We start from the raw sequence: 22,789 nt of genomic DNA on the forward strand, positions 1-22,789 counted from the left end.
TTGATTCCAAATGTAACATCCAGACGCCATGGAGTCGGCGTTAATTTTTTTTTTTAAAGGGTAAATAGTTATTTTACTTTCAAACTATACATGTTTTTCCCAATTTTTGTATACCCCCAAGGGAGTGCTTACCCCTCTCTAATAACAAATCACTAAAAAATGCTTTAGTTTTAAAATACTGATGAACGAAATACGAGCAAATGGCATATTATTATTATTATTATTATTATTTTTGGAGGGCCTGGTTCTTTATTTCAAAAAGACATTTATCAATGTTCAGTACCAAAACAGTTACACTATTGCTTTTTCTTTCTCCCAGTCGGCCCCCAAAGAGAGGACACCAAAGGAGAGTACATTTTAAGCCAGTTTTGCTGTAGGATGCACACCTAACTGACCTCACCGAAACCTCACCAAAAAGGGGGGATTGGGTAGGGAAAGAAACTTTAAAAGATCAGCACACTGCCAGCCCAGACTGTAGAGAGCTCTTATAGCCAGATGGGGTGACGAGTGTGCCCCAACCCCAAAGAAGCAAAGTTTCAAAATAATATAAAATTTAAAAACAATTTTGTACATAAGCTATTCAAGATTTCTCCAGCACTAACTGATACAATGTACAATGAGATGGCACTTTTAGAGACAGCAGCTTCAGACCAAGAAAAGGGTGATGAGTTTCATATGGCTAAATCAGTGGTAAAACATAATTTTCTATTCTTTCTTTCAAGGAGGCGGGAGAGCAAATAAGTGGTTGCCTCAAAATAAGGGGCACATGATCCATTCTGTGGGCGGCTGGGAAACGGGTAGAGCTGGGACAAGGATTTGGTCCCAGAGGTCTCACCATCTTAATTTCGTTTGGTCACTTCTGACGGAAAAAAAAATAAAGTTGCCCCCAAATACTGTAAAGCTGAAAACCTGAACAGTGTTTTTTTTTTGTCTTTGTTTTTTTGGCTAACTCCTTCTGGAATCACCTTTCTGGTTTGGCGGGGACTTTTTGTACAGCAATGAGGTTTCCCAAAATGGAGTCCTTCTCTGGGCTGTCTGGCTCTCAGGAAGGCAGGCCCATACCTTTTTCCCTCCTCTATGGAAAGGGCAATATGCATTAAGCTGAAAAGTTACCTTCCAAAAGTGAGAAAGGGATTAGACTGCTGCTTCAGAACTATGGAATTATCTGGAACGTTTTACAAATGGCTGCTACATCAACAGCAACAGAAAAGGTAATTACAAAATGTGTCCATCACAGCATGCTTTTAAAGACACCTGGCATTGTGCTCACATTCCCTTAAACGTTGTTCCCAAAGGTGCTCAGCCTCTGGTCCAAATGGGATCTCTGGGGAGAGGCAGAGACAGTTTGGCGAAAAGGACCCAGGGGTGGGGGTGGGAGAGGTGGCGAAAGGAGAAAGCAGCCTCCCAATTAAAGATCAGCCCTCAGCTTAAAGGTCAGCTTCGGGCAGGGTGGCCTCAGCAGAGTCGGGGTCAGAGGGAGGAACAGCGCAGGGCGGGACCAGGGTGCTCTGCATCTCATCCAGGTCAGGCAGAGTCTGGTCCAGCATCCTTTGTGTACAGAGGTGCTCCTCTTTGGTGCATATCAGTTCATCTTCCAAATCACCAATTGTCTTTTCCAGCTTGGCTACCAATCTCTCAGCAAACTCAGCACGGGTCTCTGTCTCCTTGAGTTTATCAGTAAGAATCTTTCTCTCTTCCTCATGTCTTCTTTTTGAGAGTACTTTTCTTCAGCAGCACTCAGACACTTCCGGTTCTGGTCCGTCAGTCTGACCTGCTCATCCATCTCTCAGCAATGGGACTCTGCCAGCTCAGCTCACTCCTCTGTGCGTTCCAAGTCTCCCTCAATAGTCACCAACCTAAGAGCCACCTCTTCATACTTCCTATCTGCTCTTCTGCAATGTGCTTAGCTTCTTTGAGTTGGATTTCCTGGAGCTCCATTTTTTCTTCCTCTTCCAAGGCTCGGTTTTCAGTAACCTTCATGGCTCTCTCGCTGTCATCAGCAGCTTTCTCGGCTTCCTCCAGCGTTTTCAGGGCAGTGGCCAGGCGTTCTTGAGCGCTGTCTAGCTCTTCAACCAGCTGGACCCTATGGTTCAAGGAGGCCGCCTCAGCCTGTTCCTGGGCCGCCTTTCTCCTCCACTGCCGCAGGAGGCGCTCGGCCCTCTCCTCCGCGTCACCGGCCTGCAGCGGCAGAACCGGGGTCTCGCGCTTCACTGCCTCGGTGGTGGTGACCCCGGCCATGGTGCCGCCCGGCCCTTGCTCGCCTTCCGGTTCCTGCCTCCTCTGCCCGGAGCTCGGTCGCTTCTCCGCAAATGGCATATTATTATTTGCTCAAAGTGGAATCATTTCAACTATAATTGATTCCCAATTTTTTAAAAAAAATACGTTTCTAACATCTGTTCTTTGAAGGGTTAGAAGACATCTCCCATTAAACCCTTTAGGCCTGGTCAGCCTTAATCCTTAAAGAACAGCACTCTGAGAGAGAAAACAAAGGCCCAGAGTTTCAGTCTATTATATATAAAGTGTATGTTCTCAGTACACTTATGCATGATGTTCATGTGTCCCAGAGGATTAAGTTCAATGTTATTCTGAACTATTAAGGGCAAAAATGAACGTAGAAACAAAAATTATTAACAAGCGACTGTTTACCTTTTTCTTTTCTAGCCCCATAAACTATATCACCTCCTTTTTATTGTATGCGTGGGGGTGAAGGGCATGGGAGAGTAACACCTGGAAAAGAATCTTCCACTCAAGTCAATGAATTACTTCATTTGAGATGATTATTTCATGTACAACTCCAAATAAAGTTGACCTTATAGAAGTATGAAACAGAATTTGCAATCAGGCTAATTGTTTCTGTGACCAAAGAAAAAGAAGGGAAAATGAAGTATCAATGAAAAGGTGGCTGGGGGTGGGGCTGGGGGGTGCTTAAGCCAGCACTGGGGTGGGATATGGTCTTCCCTACCAATCTGTCTCTTTTTATTTCATGCTTTATTGGTTTATATTGCATAAAACTTAAACCCTTTAAATTTGAATATAAATATCACATTATAATAGAACACAGTATTTTAAATGAGATGTTTTACAGAGTTACCTTTTAAAGCCTAACTGCTCTCCTGTGCAAATTTAGATGTTTTTACTTACCAATTCACTAAATATTCAACCCTACCATGTGTCAAGCACTAAGTAAGCAGTGGAGATTCAGACCTGAGTGAAACACTAGTTCCTATCCTCAAGAAATATAAACAGCCAAGTGGTAAAAATAAGCCCCCAGCTTAGCTTTGTCAGAATGTAAACCCAGGGAACAAGGCTGAAAAGCAACTATGGCAGAGCCTGGAGGAGCGGGGTGAGGTGTCAGGGGAGTCTCTTGGGCACTGGGCAGTCTGGAGTAGAGTGTGGCACAGGCAAAGGGAAGGACACATGAAACAGCACCACGCTCAGGCAGGAAAGTGGTAAGCTGGTGAAGCAGGAGGGGACACAGCAGAGATGAGTGGAGCCTGTGTACACCTAGGTGCTCTGAACTCCACTCCGAAGGCTCTGGGAAGGGGCTGAACGGTTCTGAGCAGAGACAGCTCAGTTTTAGGAAGCATTACTCTGGCAGAGGCTGGCTGGGTGGGATATAGACCAAGGCCAGTCCAGCAGTTTCAGCGCAAAAGGCCAAAAGATGATGATGGTGAGCAAGACCATGGCAGGTCTCAGGTCCTAAGGAAGCAACCTCAACAAAGGCAGGTTTTCATATAATGGAAATGTTTAAAGTTCTGTGCACCACTTCCCTTCACCCTCGCATTTTCCCCCAATAAAAACATAACCTTTACCACAACAAGAGGCTGGTGGCTAGAGTGGAGAGGCTTTCATGCTTGCAGATCAAATGACAAGAACGAAGAGTATTCCACACCCTAAGGGATTTTTCTCCCTCTGCTCGCTCATTCCCATCACCAGTGAAACATTTCCTGGAAAACAAACATGCCCCGTGCCTGCCCCCGCAACCCCCCACCCCAATACTTCTTTGACCTCCTCTAGTTCTGTTCCATTTCCCTTCACAGCAAAACTTTCAAGTAGGGTCTCCACTGTCTCACCTAGTATTTACACTTCCACTTGCTCCAATCCCTACTGCTTCTGTCAGTAATTGCATAATGCCAAATCCCACACAGGCCTCTTCTTCCACTTTGAAATACTTTTCCTTTTTTCCTGTTTTTTTGTTGTTGCTGTTTCCAAATGTAGTGGTTTCTTCTCTTTTTCTGTTATTTCTTCTTCCTTCACTAGATCATTAAAAGTTGGAGTTACCAGGACCCTGTCCCAAGACCTCCTCTCCATCTACACTGGCTCCCGAAGCAAATTCATCCAATATCATGGCTTTAAATACGGTCTGTATGTTACACTCCTACATTTATATGTTCAATGAGACCTCCTCCCTGAGCTGCAGGTTCTCGTCTATCCACGCAAAATCTCCACTTAGATGACCAACTGGCATCTCGAACATGGCTTACAACAAATTACTGATTCCCCCTGCCAAAGCAAAATCCTGTTCCTCCTAGAGTTTTTTTTTTTTTTCCATCTCAGTATATAGTTTGGCCATGCAGCCAGACTATGTGTTCAAGCTCCAAAGCAACTAGTTATTCCTGATCACTCTCTTTCCTTCTCCACCCCACCCTCCAGCATCCAATGGATCCAGATCCAATCTGCCCCTCCCAATCTCCTGCACTACTCAAATTAGTCCAAAACCACTATCTTTTCTCTCCTAAACTATGCAACAGTTTCTTATAGTCTCATTGCCTCCACCCTTGCCTCTCTACAGTCTGATCTTCACAAAAATGTTGTCATAGTCTTCTGTAAATTGCAAATCAGATCACGTCACTCCCTTATTTAAAAACTCCTTGACAGCCGCATAGCACAGGGAGATCAGCTCGGTGCTTTGTGTCCACCTAGAGGGGTGGGATAGGGAGGGTGGGAGGGAGATGCAAGAGGGAGGGGATATGGGGATATATGTATATGTATAGCTGATTCACTTTGTTATAAAGCAGAAACTGACACACCATTGCAAAGCAATTATACTCCAATAAAGATGTTAAAAAATAAAGTAAAATTTAAAAAATTTTAAAAACTCCTTGAATGAAATCCCACTGTACTTAGAATATAAATGTGTCCCATGGCTTACAACCACCCCCAGACCTGCTCCAATGTCTGTTCCTGCATCTCCCAGACCTCTTCCCTAACTACATTCTAGCCACACTGGCCTCTGTTCTCTTCCTCCAGTGGCAGCAGCTGGAGGTGAACAGGAAGGGCTGACACTGGAGGCCAGCTCATTCCTGCTTTAATGCTTCTGCAGTTATGTCCCTTCTGCCTGGATCTTCTCATAGGTGGCTTTTTGTTACTCAGATCTCAGCTCAAATGCCACCTGCTCAGAGAAGGTTGACTAAAGACATGTAAAGTTATTCTCTATGATACCACTCTGTATTTTTTTTTATAGCACTTCCCAAAATCTTACTTATGTTCATTATCTGCTTCTTCTAACCAGAATGTGAGACCTAGAAAGGGAGGAACATCATGTCTTGTTCCCTGCATACCTTGAAGGCCAGATATACAGTGGGTGCTCAATAAATACATAATGAATGAATAACCCAATCCTCCTTACTTCTATAAATAAAATTTTCTTATAATGGGGGTGTTACGAGAAAGGAGAGAATATAATAGAGCTCTTGGTCACCAGCATACCACATCAGTGCTTTGCTAATTTGCTTCTTTCCTATAAAAATTACATTTTCTACAAAATCTATTCAGTAATATTCACAAACCACTGGAACAAGACCAGCCATGGAAATCTCGTAACTGCTCTTTTCACTGAAGTCAGTGACTCCAAGTAGTTCCTCAAGAAAAATCTATTTAAAGTCTTAAACCACCTCTAAAACAAATATACATACATAAAATAAAACAGCTTACAAACAGAGATATGGTTAAAGGCACCACACATCCAAGCAAACTGAGAGCACCTCTTACTACATGCTAATTTGGGACAGAAGTCAATGACAGCACTTTTTTCTTTGAACCGATCTTGTGCACAGAACTGTGATATATAAACAATGCACTAACCTGAACACATAAAAAAATGCACTGAATGTTGGAAGGGATGCTAGAGCGGAACCACTCACTTCATGTGCATAATAATACACAATAAACGCTATGAATAAATATTTGACTGAATGCCTTCTAAGATTGCAGGTTGTCAACCAAAACTTCTGTAACTTACAAAGTTCAAAGAGCTTTGAAAAAGCTGGCCCCTTAGGGGGCTGAGTATTTCATAAAACCAAAGAACTAGTGTTAATAAATGGCATACAGAAAGATCATGCTCTTGGCCTGCTTGTGACAGAGCACGTACCATGTGAGCTATTTTCCCAGATGTGCTGCTGATTCATAAAGCTCCTGTAAGAACAGCAAAAGCCTCCAACTGCTACGCATTCTCTCCTATGTACCTGTGAGAATGGGAGCAGAGGCAGGCATATGCACGCCTAGCTATTTAAGAGGTCCATTCAACTATGTCTTAGGCCAACTCTAGCCAAGTAGAAATACATACGTACCCTGAATTTAACGGCTCTGGAGAAAAGTTTCAGTGCTGTAATACTTCCTTGTAATAATAATCTCAACTTTTTATTAGAACCTGGAGGCTGAGCAGAGTCAGCTGCACTTGTGTTAGGGCTTGGGAGTCTGAGTGAGACACCCATGAAATGAAACAGGGCTATCTAGCTGTTGTGTGTTCAAAGACCTACCAGATACAACCAATCATTCATTATGAACAATATTTTCAATACTGTCATAATATAAAACAAATCCTTTGATTTCTCAGGTGTTTTTAAAAAACCATTTTATAGTTAAGCCAGCCTTGAAGATAGGTACAAAATCTACCTGTTTACATTTTTTTACTCAAAACAATTCAAGCACCCATTCTGTGCATGGCACTATTCTAGGTGCAATAAAAGGAATTCCTAACCTTAGAAACAAGATTTCACTTTCTGGAATTGTGTTATCTCCTTTTCCAGAGAGTAAAAATAAGTAAGATCGCCACTGTTTACCATTGACCTGCCCCAAACCCACTTCTGGCTCACAGAAATGCTAGGTTCTGCCAAAATTAAGATGTTTCAATGAACTCAGCTCCTACTTCCCCCAAAATAAGAAAAGAGAACTCCTTTTCATTAAAAAAATAAAAAACGATTCTCCATGGAAGGGCAGTTTCTGTTTCTAATGAGTATTTTTCTCTTTTTTCCCCTCTAGCTTTTCTTTAAGTTTTCTTCCTCCAATATTGCCTTTTCCTGTACAAGGCAAACCGACGTCTTTTTCTGTTTTTCTTTTCCTAAGAAAAAGTACTGCCTCTTGAAGACAAACCATTCCCAAGACTAGTGATAAATATTAAAACAAACAAAAAAAACTTTAAAGGTGAATCACCTACATTACCTTGATGAAGTAAAAAAAAAAAAAAGCAGTTGCACTAAGGTAGCTATTCCAAATATCTGTGTTTAAACAATTTTAAAAACTGTTTATTTATTTTGTAAGAACGTACCCCTAGTCCAAAGTTAACTATGTGTAAAAAAATTTTTGGCCAAAAAATTTACAAAAACATTTTCAGTTCAACCTAATGAAAGTGATATCTAGAAAATATTTGACATCATTAAGTCTGCCTTAGATAGTTCCGATTCTAAAGCATTCCTAAGGCACAGTGTTCTGGAAGACAAATGTGCTTCTGCGGCGCTGCGTGGCGTATGCGGCATCCGTGACTGGCTGCAAGTGAGCCCTGGCAGGCTCCTTCCTCCTGACGCTGGGGGACTGTGAGAGGAGTCAGACATAGGCCCCCAGGGCTGCATGGAACTCTGTGAGACACTGGACCAGCTGCTGGAACTTGGGCCTCTCTTCCGGATCTAAAGCCCAGCAACAAGCCATCACAGCAAATCTGCAGAGTGACAAGACCAGAAAATTTGGCTAGTGATGATATAGTACTCCTAACCTTTTGGTCAATATGATACCAGTTATGTTGTCTACCTAAATGTGGGTGTGGAGAGGACGATATATTAAAAAAAATCAATCAATATTACTATCTGTTGGCAGAGCTAAAATGAGTTATCTGGATGATATTTGTGGATTTCAATTCTGAAACATGTCAAAATATATCAGCAAATAGAGATTGTATATAACTACCTAAAACACAGTCAAAATAATAACCTGTGTTATCCTGTTCAGTTGACTCTTAAACAACACAGGGGTGAGGGGCGCCAACTCTCTGCATAAAAATCTGCGCATAGCTTATAGTTAGCCCTCCGTACACCCAGTTCCCCCTCATCCGCATATTCAACCAGCCATGGACTATGTAGTACTGTAGTATTTACCACTGAAAAAAATCCACACGTAAGTGGACCCACATAGTTCAAACCCGCATTGTTCAAGGGTCAACTGTATTTAAGTTCTGAAAGAAAGAACTTGGAAGAAGAGGAACCTTTAACTAAACTGTAAGAATCCTGGATCTACAGTAAAATCTGTGCAAAAGCTGCCACCTTGCCACAGTATAAAAACCTTCAGGGGATTCTGGAACTGAGACTCAATCACCCCTGAACAGCCTCCTGCCCACTCTGATCCCATTATATGGGAAGACTAACTATGTGATAAAAGCAGGAAACAGGAACTATCCCACTCACCAGACCAGAACATCTTCCTTATACGTGTATCAGTTCACACCAGCTGGCAAGGCACAACAGCAATGAGAAAGGCTCTTTATAACTAAGGATGTCCTTAAGGCTGTGTAGGTCCTCACTCTACACAGGAAAACCGACAGTGTTCAGTGTTTTCTCACTATGTACATAAGTCTCTTGGATTAGATTAATCACTACAAATATGAGATGCAAAAAGTCCTAATGTCAAATGCATTAAAAAGAATGAATGAGTCTGGCTGACTTTGTAGTTTCTCTACAGGAGTGTAATTCAAGTCCAAAGAGGCATTATTCTCAAAAGGGAAGTCTCTGTACGAGTATGGACACCTGTTCTTTTTCTTTTATCCAAACGTTGTAAATGGAATGAAATCCATGTCTTCAAGCTCAGAAAAAACTTACAGTTCATCAGGACAGTTGATCGGCTGGGCTATTCGGTAACCGTCTTTCAGGTACGCGGCCATCTCAAACGGGTCGATGTCCACATAGGGTGTTTGGCCCAGAGTCATGAGCTCCCACAGCGTCACTCCAAAGGCCCACTGAGAAGAAGAACGGCAACATCGTGAGGGGATATTTAAAACAGCTGTCAGAGTGCTGCTGCCCATGTGGCCAGGTAGGGACCAAAAATGCAGATTGATCAATTTTTTTTTTCTTTTTTTTTTGTGGCATGTGGGATTCTTAGGCATGGCATGTGGGATCTTAGTTCCCCGACCAGGGATCGAACCCGCATCCCCTGCATTGGAAACGTGGAGTCCTAACCACTGGACCACCAGGGAAGTCCCAGCAGATCAATCAACTCTTAATGAAAGCAAAATGTTATTTATAAAAAGAAGTCTACCATACCCAGCTAGATTCTCTTGGACAGAAAGGAACATTTTAATGAATGCATCTTTTAATGTGAATATCATTATTGTATATTCTAAGGTAATTAGAGCCGTTGGAAAGAATTATTTTTACTGTTGATTACAAGCCCCACCACCCAAAACTGTTAATTATGTCTAAAATTTTCCTAATATGTAAATGTGTTCCTTTAAATACCATAGCTAGTCTGCATAGTTGAGAAGTGGAAAATGCAAATCACGTAAAATATAATGTCATGGATTTTTACTATATTCAGATAATTTAAATTAACAGATGAAAGTATACTGAAAGAATACCTTCCAACCTTGCTTGGGTAAAATATCAGATTTATTTAAAATCAACATGTAAACTATTGGTAAGAGCAGAAATCATAAGCAGTGGCAACAGTGCTCAGTCATGGTCCAGCCAGGGCTCCTCAGTTTGCCTGTGGCTTCTGGGCAGTGTGTGGACGGCAGGAATATGTCTCCACAAAGCTGCTGCCATGAGGCAGGGCAGGACTCAGACTGGGGGCTCCCACTGATCTGCTGCCATGCGTGGGCCTTGAGGTCAGGAGAGCTGAAGGTGGGTGAGGAGGAAGATACCTGTGTACCATGCTATCACGTTTATGAATACCTTCAAGTTCTAAACTTTTTTTTTTCATTTTTCATTTTTTTTCTCATTTAACTTTCACAATGAACCTATGAGAATCACTGGTAGCCCAATTTTACAGATGAGGAAACAGAGAAATAACTTGCCCCCAAAAACACTTTTTATAAGTGAAGGGGGAAAAAAGGAAAGGAAAAAAAACACAAGAACAGGTCTGTTTAATAAAATCTAAGCACACTGCATCAAATTCTAAGTTATTTTGTTCAATAATAATGAAATACTATCTAAAGTATACAGATTTTTTAAAGCCTTATATTTGTGAACAATAGTTTTATTTCTTATAATCTAGGCAAACAAGGAAACAATGGAATGACATCTTAGAATATTTTTTAAAACTGTCAATGAAGAATTCTATACTAAGCCAAAATGTACTTGAAAAATGAAGACAAAATACAGTTTTTCAAACAAAAGCTGAGAGAATATGTCACTGGCAGACCTACACTCCAAGACACGTTAGAGGAGTTCTTCATGTGGAAAGGAAAAACACCAATGGAAATCTGGATCTACACCAAAAATGAAGAGTGCTAAAAATATACGAACAACGACTAGGTATTTTTTCCTCATTTAAAAATTTCCTTAATAGACTGTTTAAAGCAAAAACCCCATGCACTGTGGGGTTTATAATATAAATGGAAGTAAAATGTATGTCCATAATAGCATAAAGGATGGAAGGGGATGAGTGGAAATACTGTATTGTAAGCTGCTTATATTAAACATGAAGTGGCATAATATTCGAAAGTAGAAGGTGTACACTGTAAGCCCTAGAACAGGTTTCTCAACTTCAGCACTAGTGACACTGTGGACTGGGTGAGTCTCTGTTGTGAGAGGCTGTCTTGTGCATGGCAGGATGTTTAGTTCAGCAGCAGCCCTGGCCTCCACCCACTGGATGCCCCAAGTTGTAATAACTGAAAATGTCGCCAGATATTGCCAAATGCCCCACACTCCCGGAAGGGAGGGTGCAAAACTGCCCCCGGTTGAGAAACCCTAAGCCAGACTGATGAAAGAAAATAAAAAGACACAAATAACCAATATGAGGAAGAAAAGAGGAAACATCATTACAGATCCTATAGACATCAAAAAATATTATAAGCAACTCAACTTTATGCCAATAAATTCAATAACTTAGATGAAATGAACAAATTCCTTGATATATACAAGTTACTAAAATAGATACAAGAATAGGGCTTCCCTGGTGGTGCAGTGGTTGAGAATCCGCCCGCCAATGCGGGGGACATGGGTTCGAGCCCTGATCTGGGAAAATCCCACATGCCGCGGAGCAACTAGGCCCGTGAGCCACAATTACTGAGCCTGCGCGTCTGGAGCCTGTGCTCCACAACAAGAGAGGCCGCGATAGTGAGAGGCCCGCGCACCGCGATGAAGAGTGGCCCCCGGTCGCCGCAACCAGAGAAAGCCCTCGCACAGAAACGAAGACCCAACACAGCCAAAAATAAATAAATAAATAAATAAATAAAATAGATACAAGAATAAATAGAAAATCTATACAGCCCAATATTTCTTAGAGAAATTGAATTCATAATTTAAAATCTTTCCACAAAGAAAACTCTGCATCCAATTTCACTGGATGAATTCTATCAAACTTGAAAGAAAAAAATACGATATTAGTTTCCTAATACAATGTTAGTTTCCTAGGGCTGCCATAACAAAGTACCACAAACTGGGTGACTTAAACAATGGAATTTGCCTCACAGCTCTGGAGGCTAGAAGTCCAAAATCAGGGTGTTGGCAGGGCTACACTCACTCTGAAACCCACAGGGGAGAATCCTTCCTTGCCTAATCCTACCTTCTGGTGCTTGGCCAGCAATCCTTGGTGTTCCTTGGTTTGCAGCTGTAGTACTTCAATCTCTGCCTCTGTTTTCACACAACATTCTCCCCTTGCATGCCAGTGTCTCTTCTTATAATGATATTAGTCATATTGGATTAAGGTCTACCTTAATTATGACTTCACCTTAACATTATATCTCTAATAACCCTGTTTCCAAAGAAGGTCACATTCTGAGGTATAGGGGTTAGAACTTCAACCTATCTTTTGGGATAACACAATTCAAACCACAGTACAATCCTACACAAACTCTTTCAGAAAACAGGGGAGGATGGAACACTTCTCGACTCATTTTTAGGCCAGCATTATCCTAAATACCAAAACCAAAGAGTTTAGCTTTTTGGAACTTAATATCTTTTTTATTAATTGTTACCATTAAGGTAGAACAGTGGCCATCCTTGAGGTCTGTGCTTTGGGAGGAGGGAAGAGACAGGAATCAGATGCAGATGGATGTATATTTTTAAAATCTTCACAGAGACAGAGTCTACTGGAATTTCCCTAAACCTATTGGTTTAAGGGGAATCTTCTATTCTGCTTAAAGATGGAAAAACGATTTCAAATTCATAAAAGTTAAAGGAAGGTGCCTGCTGACATACAGGTGTTTGTCTTTAAACTTTATATGAACTTTTAATAATGACAGTAATTAGTCAATGTAATGCTTAATTTTTAAAATGCTGTCCAGGGCTTCCCTGGTGGCGCAGTGGTTAAGAATCCGCCTGCCGATGCAGGGGACACCGGTTCGAGCCCTGGTCCAGGAAGATCCTACGTGACGCGGAGCAACTAAGCCTGTGCGCCACAACTACTGAGCCTGCGCTCTAGAGCCCGCGAGTCACAACTACTGAAGACCGCCTGCCTAGAGCCCGTGCTCCGAAACAAGAGAAGCGACTGCAATGAGAAGCCCACGCACCTCAATAAAGAGTAGCCCCCGCTGGCCGCAACTAGAGAAAGCCCACGTGCAGCAATGAAGAATAAATAAAATCTTTATTTATTTATAAAGCACCCAAAAAATAAATAAAATAAATTAAATTTTTTAAAATAAATAAATAAATAAAATAGTGTCCAACTGCCACAGGGAAGGTAGTTCACTACACAGATGGAACAGAGCCCAAAGAAGTGAGGCTAGTTGGAAGGGTGTTCCTACCCCTTATTTACAAGATGAGATGGGTCTGTTCTTATTCACTCATTGTGGTAGCAGCTTCGGGAAAGGAATAATCAATCCAAACTAGATTTTGGAGGAAGAAACAATGAGAATTGGTAAGAAGTGGATACTGCCACTTGATGAGTAACCCCATCCACTGACAAGGGATGTTCTAACAACTTCTGACTGTAAGACTTTCATAGTAATGCTGGTGGTATCTGAGACCTGGAGTGTACACAGGTACCATAACAGTACAAAATATATAAGATGACTTTAAAAAAATACTTCTTTCACATTGTTGTATCCACATTATCACTAAGCACCCATCTAAGTTTCATATGTTACATATTGCAGCACTAATAAACACCAAAAAGAGAACAATAAAGCCAAAGGGAAAGTTGCAGTTTCATTTCCTTACAAGCCAACAACCAAAAAAAGTGATTAATTACATGTTGGCTCACCAACCCTCTACAAAAAAATCAAGACCAAATAGCACAAGGATAATTTGTGGAAAACTTGCTCTCTAAAGTCTTCTGATAACTGAACCATTTAAAATTTAGACAGACTTATTCTATAATTTCCTCTTGTTTGACGTCTTTGGAAAGGGGGCAATGAGAAGGTCAGCCTGTTTTTTCCAGAGTTTTATAAAACTTTTATAAAAGGCTCTTGCTACATCCATTTAAAGAACATGTAGAGAATAACAGTGTTCTTCTATTCATCTTATTTCTCTTCTCCCAACTTGTGTTATTTTACAGCTTCTTAATATATAGAATACAAAATTTTTTTTTCACTAACAACATTTACAGATGTGACTTGTCAAAAAGTATATAATACTCGGGACTTCCCTGGTGGCGCAGTGGTTAAGAATCCGCCTGCCAATGCATGGGACACGGGTTTGATCCCTGGTCCGGGAAGATCCCACATGCTGCAGAGCAGCTAAGCCTGTGTACCACAACTACTGGGCCTGCGCTCTAGAGCCCGTGAGCCACAACTACTGAGCCTGAGCACCTAGAGCCCATGCTCTGCAGCAAGAGAAGCCACCACAACGAGAAGCCCGCGCACTGCAACGAAGAGTAGCCCCCCGCTCGCCGCAACTAGAGAAAGCCCGTGCGCAGCAACGAAGACCCAACGCAGCCAAAAATAAATAAATGAAAATTTAAAAATAAATTTATTAAAAAAAAAGTATATAATAATTCTTTTTTACCCTTTGATGTAATGTTCACTAATGTTGGGACTATTCAGAGATTTCCATTCTGTTACTTCAGGCTGACCTCAATATATTACATATGATGAGAAAAAAATTTTGTCCAATTCTAAATGATGTCATCTGACCACAGTAAAAGCATAATCAAGTGTTCTATGGCTAGGCCTTTCTGTTAACACTAGAAACCTAACATCCCTTTCTCATATATGGAAATGGGTTCAGATGACCAAAGTGGAATTAACTTAATGTGGGACAAGTGCTTTCCAAGCTTGGGTAATAAGAAAAATCACCTGGAGTGTTTGTTAAAATTACAGATTCCCTAGCCCCATCCTAGTAATTCTGAGACCTGGAACTCAATATTTTTAAGAGTCCTAGCTGGGTCTTAAGATCCTGCAAACTTAGGAACTAGTCTTAGATGTGTTAGCAGCAGTGGTCAGACAGCAAAGACAGAAGACAGTTTTTATGTATTTTTATTGTAGTATGGCCAACATACAATAAACTGTTCGATTTGATATATGCTCACACATGTATACACCTCTGAAACAACTGCCACAATCAAGATAATGAACATATCCATCACTTCTAAAAGATTCATACAGCTCTAATCCTTTCCTCCCAGTCCTCCCACCACCGCCCCACTATCTCCAAATAACCATTAATCTGCTCTCTGCCACTAACATTAGTTTGCATTTTCTAGAATTTCACATAAATGGAATTATTAAAACCGTACATTTTGTCTAGCTTCTTTCACTCAGAATAATGATTCTGAGATTCATCCATGATATATCGAAAGTTCATCCCTTTTCACTGCTGAACAGCAGTCCATTGTATGAATACAGCAGTTTACCCATTTACCTGTTGATGGACACTGAATTATTTGCAGGTTTAGCTACTAAAAATAAGGCTGCTATGAACATCTATGCCCAAGTATTGGTAAGGACATATACTTTCATTTACCTAGGAGCAAAATGACTGGATATGGTATATACATGTTTAACTTTTTAAGAAACTGCCACACTGGGAATGGTCCCTGGTGGTCCAGTAGTTAGGAATCTGCTTTCCAATGCAGAGGATGCAGGTTTGATCCCTGGTCAGGGAACTAAGATCCCACGTGCCATGGGGCAACTAAGCCCAGGTGCCCCAACTGCTGAGCCCACAGGCCTCAACTAGACAGCCCACACGCCACAACTTCAGCGCCCACGTGCCGCAACGAAGAGCCCTCGTGCCACAACTAGAGAGAAGCCCATGGGCCACAATGAAGATCCTGCGTGCCACAACTAAGACCCAACGCAGCCAAAAATAAATAAATTTTAAAAAATGTATTAAGGATAAAATATCTCATACTTAAAAAAAAAAAAAGAAAGAAACTGCCAAACTGTTTTCCGAAGTGTATGTACCATATTACATTACCATCAGCAGTGTAAGAGAGCTACCGTTCTTCCATATCCTTGCACAGACTTCGGTCTTCAATTTTAGCCATAGTAATGGGTGAGGAATGGTATTTTGTTGTGGTTTTAGTTTGCGTTTTCCTAATGACTAATGATGTTAATCATATTTTCATGTGCTTATTTGCCATTTATATATCTTCACTGGTGAAGTGTCTGTTCAAATATTTTGCCCATTTTTATACTGGGTTGCTTTTTTATTACAGGTTTCCCCTGCTATCTGAAAGTAGAGCATTCCTATGAAACCTTTTGTAAACAGAAATGCCATAAAGTGAGGCAGCAATTACTTTAGAACACATCTTACTAACACATGCACAATATAAATCGAGATAAATCACAGATGCTCACAAGCACAGTTCAAAGCCATGGTGGCTTGATGCTGAGATGCTGAGTGTAGTGTCTGGGGAATGAGCTTGGCGGGGCCACTCTCACTGCCTGGGGTGCAAGATGCCTCTATAATGGCTGCTCCAAAACAAACACTTGAATGCTATTTTTGCTTTTTACCTTTTTTTTGTAAAACCAAAAATCCTCTTTGGATTTCTCTTGGTTTGTGAAAACAGGTACTAACATAGGTCTTTTGTAAAAGCGAAGTGGCATAAAGCAAACTTTTGAAAAGTGGGGAATACCTGTACTGAGTTTTTAGAGTTCTTTATATATTCTGCAAGTATGTCCCTTACCAGATATATGATTTGCAAATATATCCTCTGAGTGTGACTTGTCTTCTCATTCTCTTAACACTATTTCAAAAAGTACAAGCTTCAAATTTTGATAAAGTCTAATTTGTTCTTTTACAGATCTTGAGTTGGTGTCTTGTCTAAGAAATCTTTGCTTAAGGTAAAGCTCCAAAGATTTTCTTCTATTATTCTCTTCTAGAAGGTTTATAGTTTTAGGTCATGCACTTAGGTCTGTGATTTATTTTGAGTTAATTTTTGTACATGGAGCAAGGTATAAATTGAAGTTCACTTTTTTTGTAGCTGGATATCCAGTTGCTCCAGGACCATTTGTTTAAAAGAGAATCCTTTCTCCATTGACTTGCCTTTGCACTTTTGTTGCAAATTAGTTGTCCATACATATGTGGGCCAAATTTTACATACTCTATTCTGTTCCACTGAGCTACCTATCTACCTTAATGCCAATACCACGACTGTCTTGATTACTGTAATTTGAAATCAGACCCGTAACTTTCTTTTTTCAAAGCTGTTTTGGCTATGGTTCTTTGCCTTTCCATATCAATTTTATCAATCTGCCAACTTCTACAAAAAAAAAAAAAAAAAAAATTTAAAAGCCTGCAAAGATTTTCTTCGGAAATGTGTTGAATCTATAGGTCAACCTGGAGAGAATTAACATTTCAATATTGAGTTTTCTGGCCAACAAACAAGGTACACCACTCCACTTATGTAGGGCTTTAATTTCTCTCAACAGTGTTTCATAGCGTTCATCATATAGGTCTTTCACAATTTTTGTCGTATTTATTCCTAGGAATTTCATATTTTATGATGCTTTTATGTTTTAAAAAAACTTTCTGATTTTTATTAGTATGTAGAAATACAACTGACTTTTCTACATTGATCTTATATCCTGTAATCTTTCTAAACTCATTTATTAGTTCTAGTAGCTATTTTGTATATCACATTGGATTTTCTTCATAGACGATCAAGTTGCCCACAAATAAAGAGTTACTTTTTCCTATGCAATATTTTCTTGCCTTTTGTTTCCTTTTCTTCCCTTAGTGCACTGGCTAGAACCTTGAGAACAATACTGATGAGAGTGGGTGCCCTTGTCTTGTTACTGTTATTAGGTAAAAAGAATTCAGCCTTTTAGCATTAAGTATGATAATAGCTATAGGGTTTTGTTTTTGTTTTTTGTAGATGCCCTTTATCAGACTGCTAGGAATTTTTACTAGAAATGAATTTTGGATTTTTTTCTAATACTTTTTCTGCATCTACTGAGATGATCATATGGTTTTTCTTTTTTAATATGTAATACAGTAAATGCACTGCTTGATTTTTCAAATGATTGAAAAAGCCTGTATTCTTGGGATAAAGCCTATGTGGTCATAATATTATTTTTAAATATATTCATGGGTTCTAAACTTGTTTAATTTTTGCATCTGTGATCATGAGTGATAATGAGCTGTAGATCAGTTTCAAGGTAATGCTGACTTCACAGAATGAGTTAGAAAGTATTCTCTCCTCAACTTTCTGAAATTGTATAGAATTTTTATTATTTCTTCCTTAAATGTTTGAAGGCATTCAGCAGTGCCCTAGAGTTTAATCTAGACCTAATATTTTCTTTTGGGGCAGGTTTTTAACTAAATATTAAATTTTGGGGGAATTACCTGGCAGTCCAGTGGTTAGGACTCCACACTTTCACTGCTGAGGGAGTGGGTTCAATCCCTGGTTGGGGAACTAAGATCCCACAAGCCACGCAGCAAGGCCAAAAAAAAAAAAAAAAAAATTCAATTTTTATATGGCTATTCAGATTATCTACTTCTTGAGTGAGCTTTGAAAATTCTTATCTTCCAAAGAATCTGTCCATTTCACCTAAGTGTCTAAATTTATTGGGAAAAAGTTGTTCATAATATTCTCTTACTGTTAATACCTGTGAGAATCTTTAATGATATCATCTCTCTCATTCATTATATCGTTAATTTGCAACTTCTTCTTTTCCTGATTAGTCTGGCGAAAGAGTCATCATTAATGATATTCTCAGAGTTAAGCATTGGTTTTACTTGATTTTTCTCTACTGTTTTTCTGTTTCATATTTCACTGGCTTCCATCTAATCTTTATTATTTCCTTTCACCTACTTACTTGGGATTTAATATGCTCTTGTTCTCGTTTCTTAAGGTGAAAACTAAGGTCACTAATTTGAGACTTTTCTTCTTTTCTAATATTGATGTTTAATAGTATACATGTCGCCCTTGAGCAGCATCCCCCAAATCTTGAAATGTGTTTTTACTTTCATTCAATTCTAAGTACTTTATATAATTTCCCTTTTGATTACTTCCTTGACACATGGGTTATTTGAATGTGTATTATTTAGTTTCTAAATATTTGAGGATTTTCTAGATTCCTTTTTGTTGTTGTTGTTAATTTATTTTTATTTTTGAGTGCACTGGGTCTTTGTTGCTGCTCGCGGGCTTTCTCTAGTTGTGGTGGGTGGGGGCTACTCTTCATTGCGGTGCGCGGGCTTCTCACTGTGGTGGCTTCTCTTGTTGCAGAGCACGGGCTTCAGTAGTTGTGGCTCGTGGGCCCTAGAGCACAGGCTCAGTAGTTGTGGCACACGGGCTTAGTTGCTCCGTGGCATGTGGGATCTTCCCGGACCAGGGATTGAACCCGTGTCCCCTGCATTGGCAGGCGGATTCTTAACCACTCTGCCAGCAGGGAAGTCCTAGATTCCTATTTTTGATTTCTAATTTAATTCCATTGTATTCACAAAACCCTACTTTGTGTGAATTAAATCCTTTTAAATTTATTGACTTGATCATGATCCAGAATGTGGTCTACCTTAGTAAATATTCCATGTGAACCTGCAGATATGCATTCTGCTGTTGTTGAATGGTGTGTTCTATAACTGTTAACTAGATCAAGTTGGTTGGTACTGTCATTCAAATCTATATCCTTACTGATTTTCTGTCTATTTTACCAATTACTACACAAGGGGCATAAAAATATGTTCAATTATCTTTTTAAAGGATTTAAGTAATGAGAAAAAAAAACTGTATACATTTACCCATGCAGTTACCATTTCTGGTACTCTCTGTTCCTTTGTCAGACCCATATTTCCATCTGGTATTACTGGTTCCTAAAGCACTTCCTTTAACATTTCTTATAGTGTGCATCTGCTAGTTATGAATTCTTTCAGCTTTTCTATTTCTGGAAAAGTCTTTATTTCCCCTTCAGTTTTTGAAAGGTATTTTATCTGGGTATAAAATTCTACATAAGTTTTTTCTTACAGTAGATGTTAAAGATGTTTAAAGATGTTGCTTCACTGTCTTCTCCCTTGCATGGCTTCCAATGAGAAATTTTCCTGGTTTCTCTGTATATTAACATTCTTTTTTTTATGGCTGCTTTTAAGATTTTCTCTTTATCGCTAGTCTTGCGCAATTTGATTATAATGTGTAATGCATTAGTTTCTTCGTGCTTATTGTGTTTGGGGTTTGTTGAGCTCTTAGATCTGTGGATTTATAGTTTTAATCAAATTTGGAAACATTTCAGTTATTTCTTCATTATTCTTTTAATCCCCCACTGCCCCGCAACTCCAATGCATGCTTTTGTGGACCCTGATTACAACTATATTCAGCAACCTGAAGTTGTCCCATAGGTCAATGAGAGATCCTTCTTCAAGAATTTTCTGTACCTTCTCTCTCCTATCTCTTGCTTTATTCCCATCTCAGACAAGAGGTATACCTCCTCCTATGCCAAACTATACCTTTACATGGGTTTCTGAGCCCATTCACCTATCATCTCTTGGACCTCCCCTCCAATAATCACAAGTCCATCTCTTTCTCCCCATTGCTTCCCTGCCTAAAAGCCACACCAAACAAACCCAATAAAATAAAACACAACATTAACACAATAAAACCTCTCTTGATCCTGCCATCCCATCAAGCTACAATCCTTCCACTCCTTTTCATAGCTAAACTTCTTCAAAGTGTAATCTATTTATTGTCTCCACTTTCTCACCTCCCACAGAGCCCTTAACAATCATATCCATCTTTAATGATTTACTAAACCTGCCTGTTCAAAAGCCCTCAAAGATTTCCTCATCCTTTCTGACTACTGCAGATATGTTTAGAGACTAGACTCTCCTTGAAACTACTCCCTTCCTTGGTTTCTAAGACACAGCATTCTCTGGATTCTCTTCTTACCCTTCTGTTTTATTCATTGTTCATCTTTCCTTTCTCACTAACTAAAGTAAATATTCCCTACATTTTCTCTTGGCTTTCTTCTCTCTTTATATTCGCTACCTCTGAGATCAACAAACTCTCTTGTTTACTCAATCACACACTTTCACGAAGCTGATGTACAATTTCTAATATCCTGCTTCTATGTCTGTCCAGAATTCCAGACCTACATTCCACCCATCAGTATCCTGAACTCAACATGCCCCATAGCAAATCAGTCATGTTTTCCCCTCAAACCAGTCTCCCTGTTGTCCTCAATTGTGTTGCATCTTTACAGTGCAAAGATTGCACTTATGTTTTCAGAAACATGGGCCCTGGGCACAAAAGCAGAGTAGGTATCTATGCAGTATATCTAATACTTAAGAGGGAGACCCTAGGCCACAAAGGTCAATTAATAAATCATTTACTCATAAGTAACAACTGTAGTCAAAAGAACACATGGAATCTCTGAATTGAAGTCTGTAGGAGTGAGACAAGGAGAAAAATGAGGATTCAACATGGAAACAGAGGGGAGAAGAGGACAGTGTGAGGCCCTCCAAGATTCTTTTACACAGTCAAGTACACAGCTCTCTAAGGATAAGATTAACACTGCTACGCGCGCACACACACACACACACACAAACACACACACAACTTTAATTCTGTAAATATGGAAAACCTTCTAAAGGAAAATAATTAAGTCAGAGTTCCCCACTGCCTGTTCTGGGAAAAATGACTTGTGCCAGAAAATATAAGGCAGCGTGTGATAGGTGCCATTATTAGGTAGACAAAGAGTTCTTTATGGGTGTCATTAAGTAGATACAGTTCTCTGGGATCCAAAGATGATCAAATTAAATGGCATAGAAGCACCTGGTGAGTTTGGACTCAGCAGGAATTCCGAATTGGCTGAAATGCAGAATATAAGGAAACGTACAGTAGAAAATATAAAACTGAAACAAGAAGATAAGGAACAGAAGTTCTGAAAACCAAGGCGAAGGAGTTTGGATTTCTCTTTACCAATTCCTTTAATTAAGAGTTCACTCTGAAGATCAAAATATCATGGAGTAACATTCCAAGCAGTGGAAGCTTGAGTCCAGTCGACTTTCGTTAACATTAACTAAACAATTTTCACAAGTTTCCAAAACTAACACTATGCCGTACTCGAGGTACAGGCTTTATTAGTATATACCCCTTTCTGAAGATCCAATTTTTGAAGCTATACTATTCTACGAATTTTAATTTTTCAGACACGTATTTTCCAGGCCTTTCCAATAACCACAGCAGAAATATATATCTATAGAATTATGTTACTTTAAAAAAGCTTTACTGGATGCACAGTGGTGGGCCAGGCCCCTGGCACACTGAGTGGAGGCAAGGGCCAGGAGCAAGGATCCAATTAATAAATTTACACAAGTGACCTTTAAAGGGTTCTTTTTAACAATTCTTCAGTGTAAACTATCACCTAAAAATCTTAATAATCCTTTATACTTATCACTGTGGCTTATACTTTTCTATTCCAGCTAAACAAATGTACCCAAGTGTACAATGACTATATAGAAAGTGTATTTTGACTGCATCAGGTATCGAATTTAGTACATGTTGCCAACTCTACTTCAAAAATCAGCAATCTCTAGGCACAGAGTGTCCTACATGACTGAAAAGAGACCAAATCTGTCCTAGGATCTAATATCGGATGCCTACCAAGCCATCACACATATCTGCTATATATGGTACTTTCCTCCACTGTATCAGATGCTTAGACATTGCTCTATCAGAACACTGGGGCTATTTGAAGGGGATATTAAATAGAATGATAAGGACAAGGCAGGAAAGGAAAGGAAGGATATGTTCACAAGATCTCTTAAGGAAAATATCTATTCTCAAGGAGAGCCAAATACAGAAAATAAATTGAGTGCAACTACTTGATCACAAGACACGAACTGGTCACTCTGAAAATATATTAACTGTTCCTAAAGTAAATCCATTTATTCCTCATTCCCAGGAAATATTAGGACTATTTCATAAAACTAAACAATATTTTCTTAATGTTAATAATATTAAACTTTAAATCTTTATTTCCTAAAGTAAT

The 22,789-nt window shown here is 39.6% G+C and overlaps 1 protein-coding gene and 1 pseudogene across 2 annotated transcripts in view; both read right to left on the reverse strand.

Annotated features, from left to right (window-relative positions):
* Window positions 1–513: 513 nt before the first annotated feature.
* LOC137766724 (tropomyosin alpha-3 chain pseudogene) lies at window positions 514–2,238 on the reverse strand (annotated as a pseudogene).
* A 3,617-nt stretch (window positions 2,239–5,855) lies between these two features.
* Window positions 5,856–22,789, reverse strand: part of RYK (receptor like tyrosine kinase) — a 101,757-nt gene continuing 84,823 nt past the window's right edge. For both annotated transcript variants that reach the window (XM_068545939.1, XM_068545938.1), the window contains exons 14-15: window positions 9,084–9,220; window positions 5,856–7,933 (exon numbers count right to left, since the gene is read on the reverse strand). In XM_068545939.1, the coding sequence (XP_068402040.1) occupies window positions 7,822–7,933; window positions 9,084–9,220 (249 nt within the window). In that variant the 3' untranslated portion in view covers window positions 5,856–7,821. The remainder of the gene's footprint in view (window positions 7,934–9,083; window positions 9,221–22,789) is intronic.

The sequence above is a fragment of the Eschrichtius robustus genome, chromosome 6 (genome assembly GCF_028021215.1).
Source record: "Eschrichtius robustus isolate mEscRob2 chromosome 6, mEscRob2.pri, whole genome shotgun sequence".
NCBI lineage: Eukaryota > Metazoa > Chordata > Mammalia > Artiodactyla > Eschrichtiidae > Eschrichtius > Eschrichtius robustus.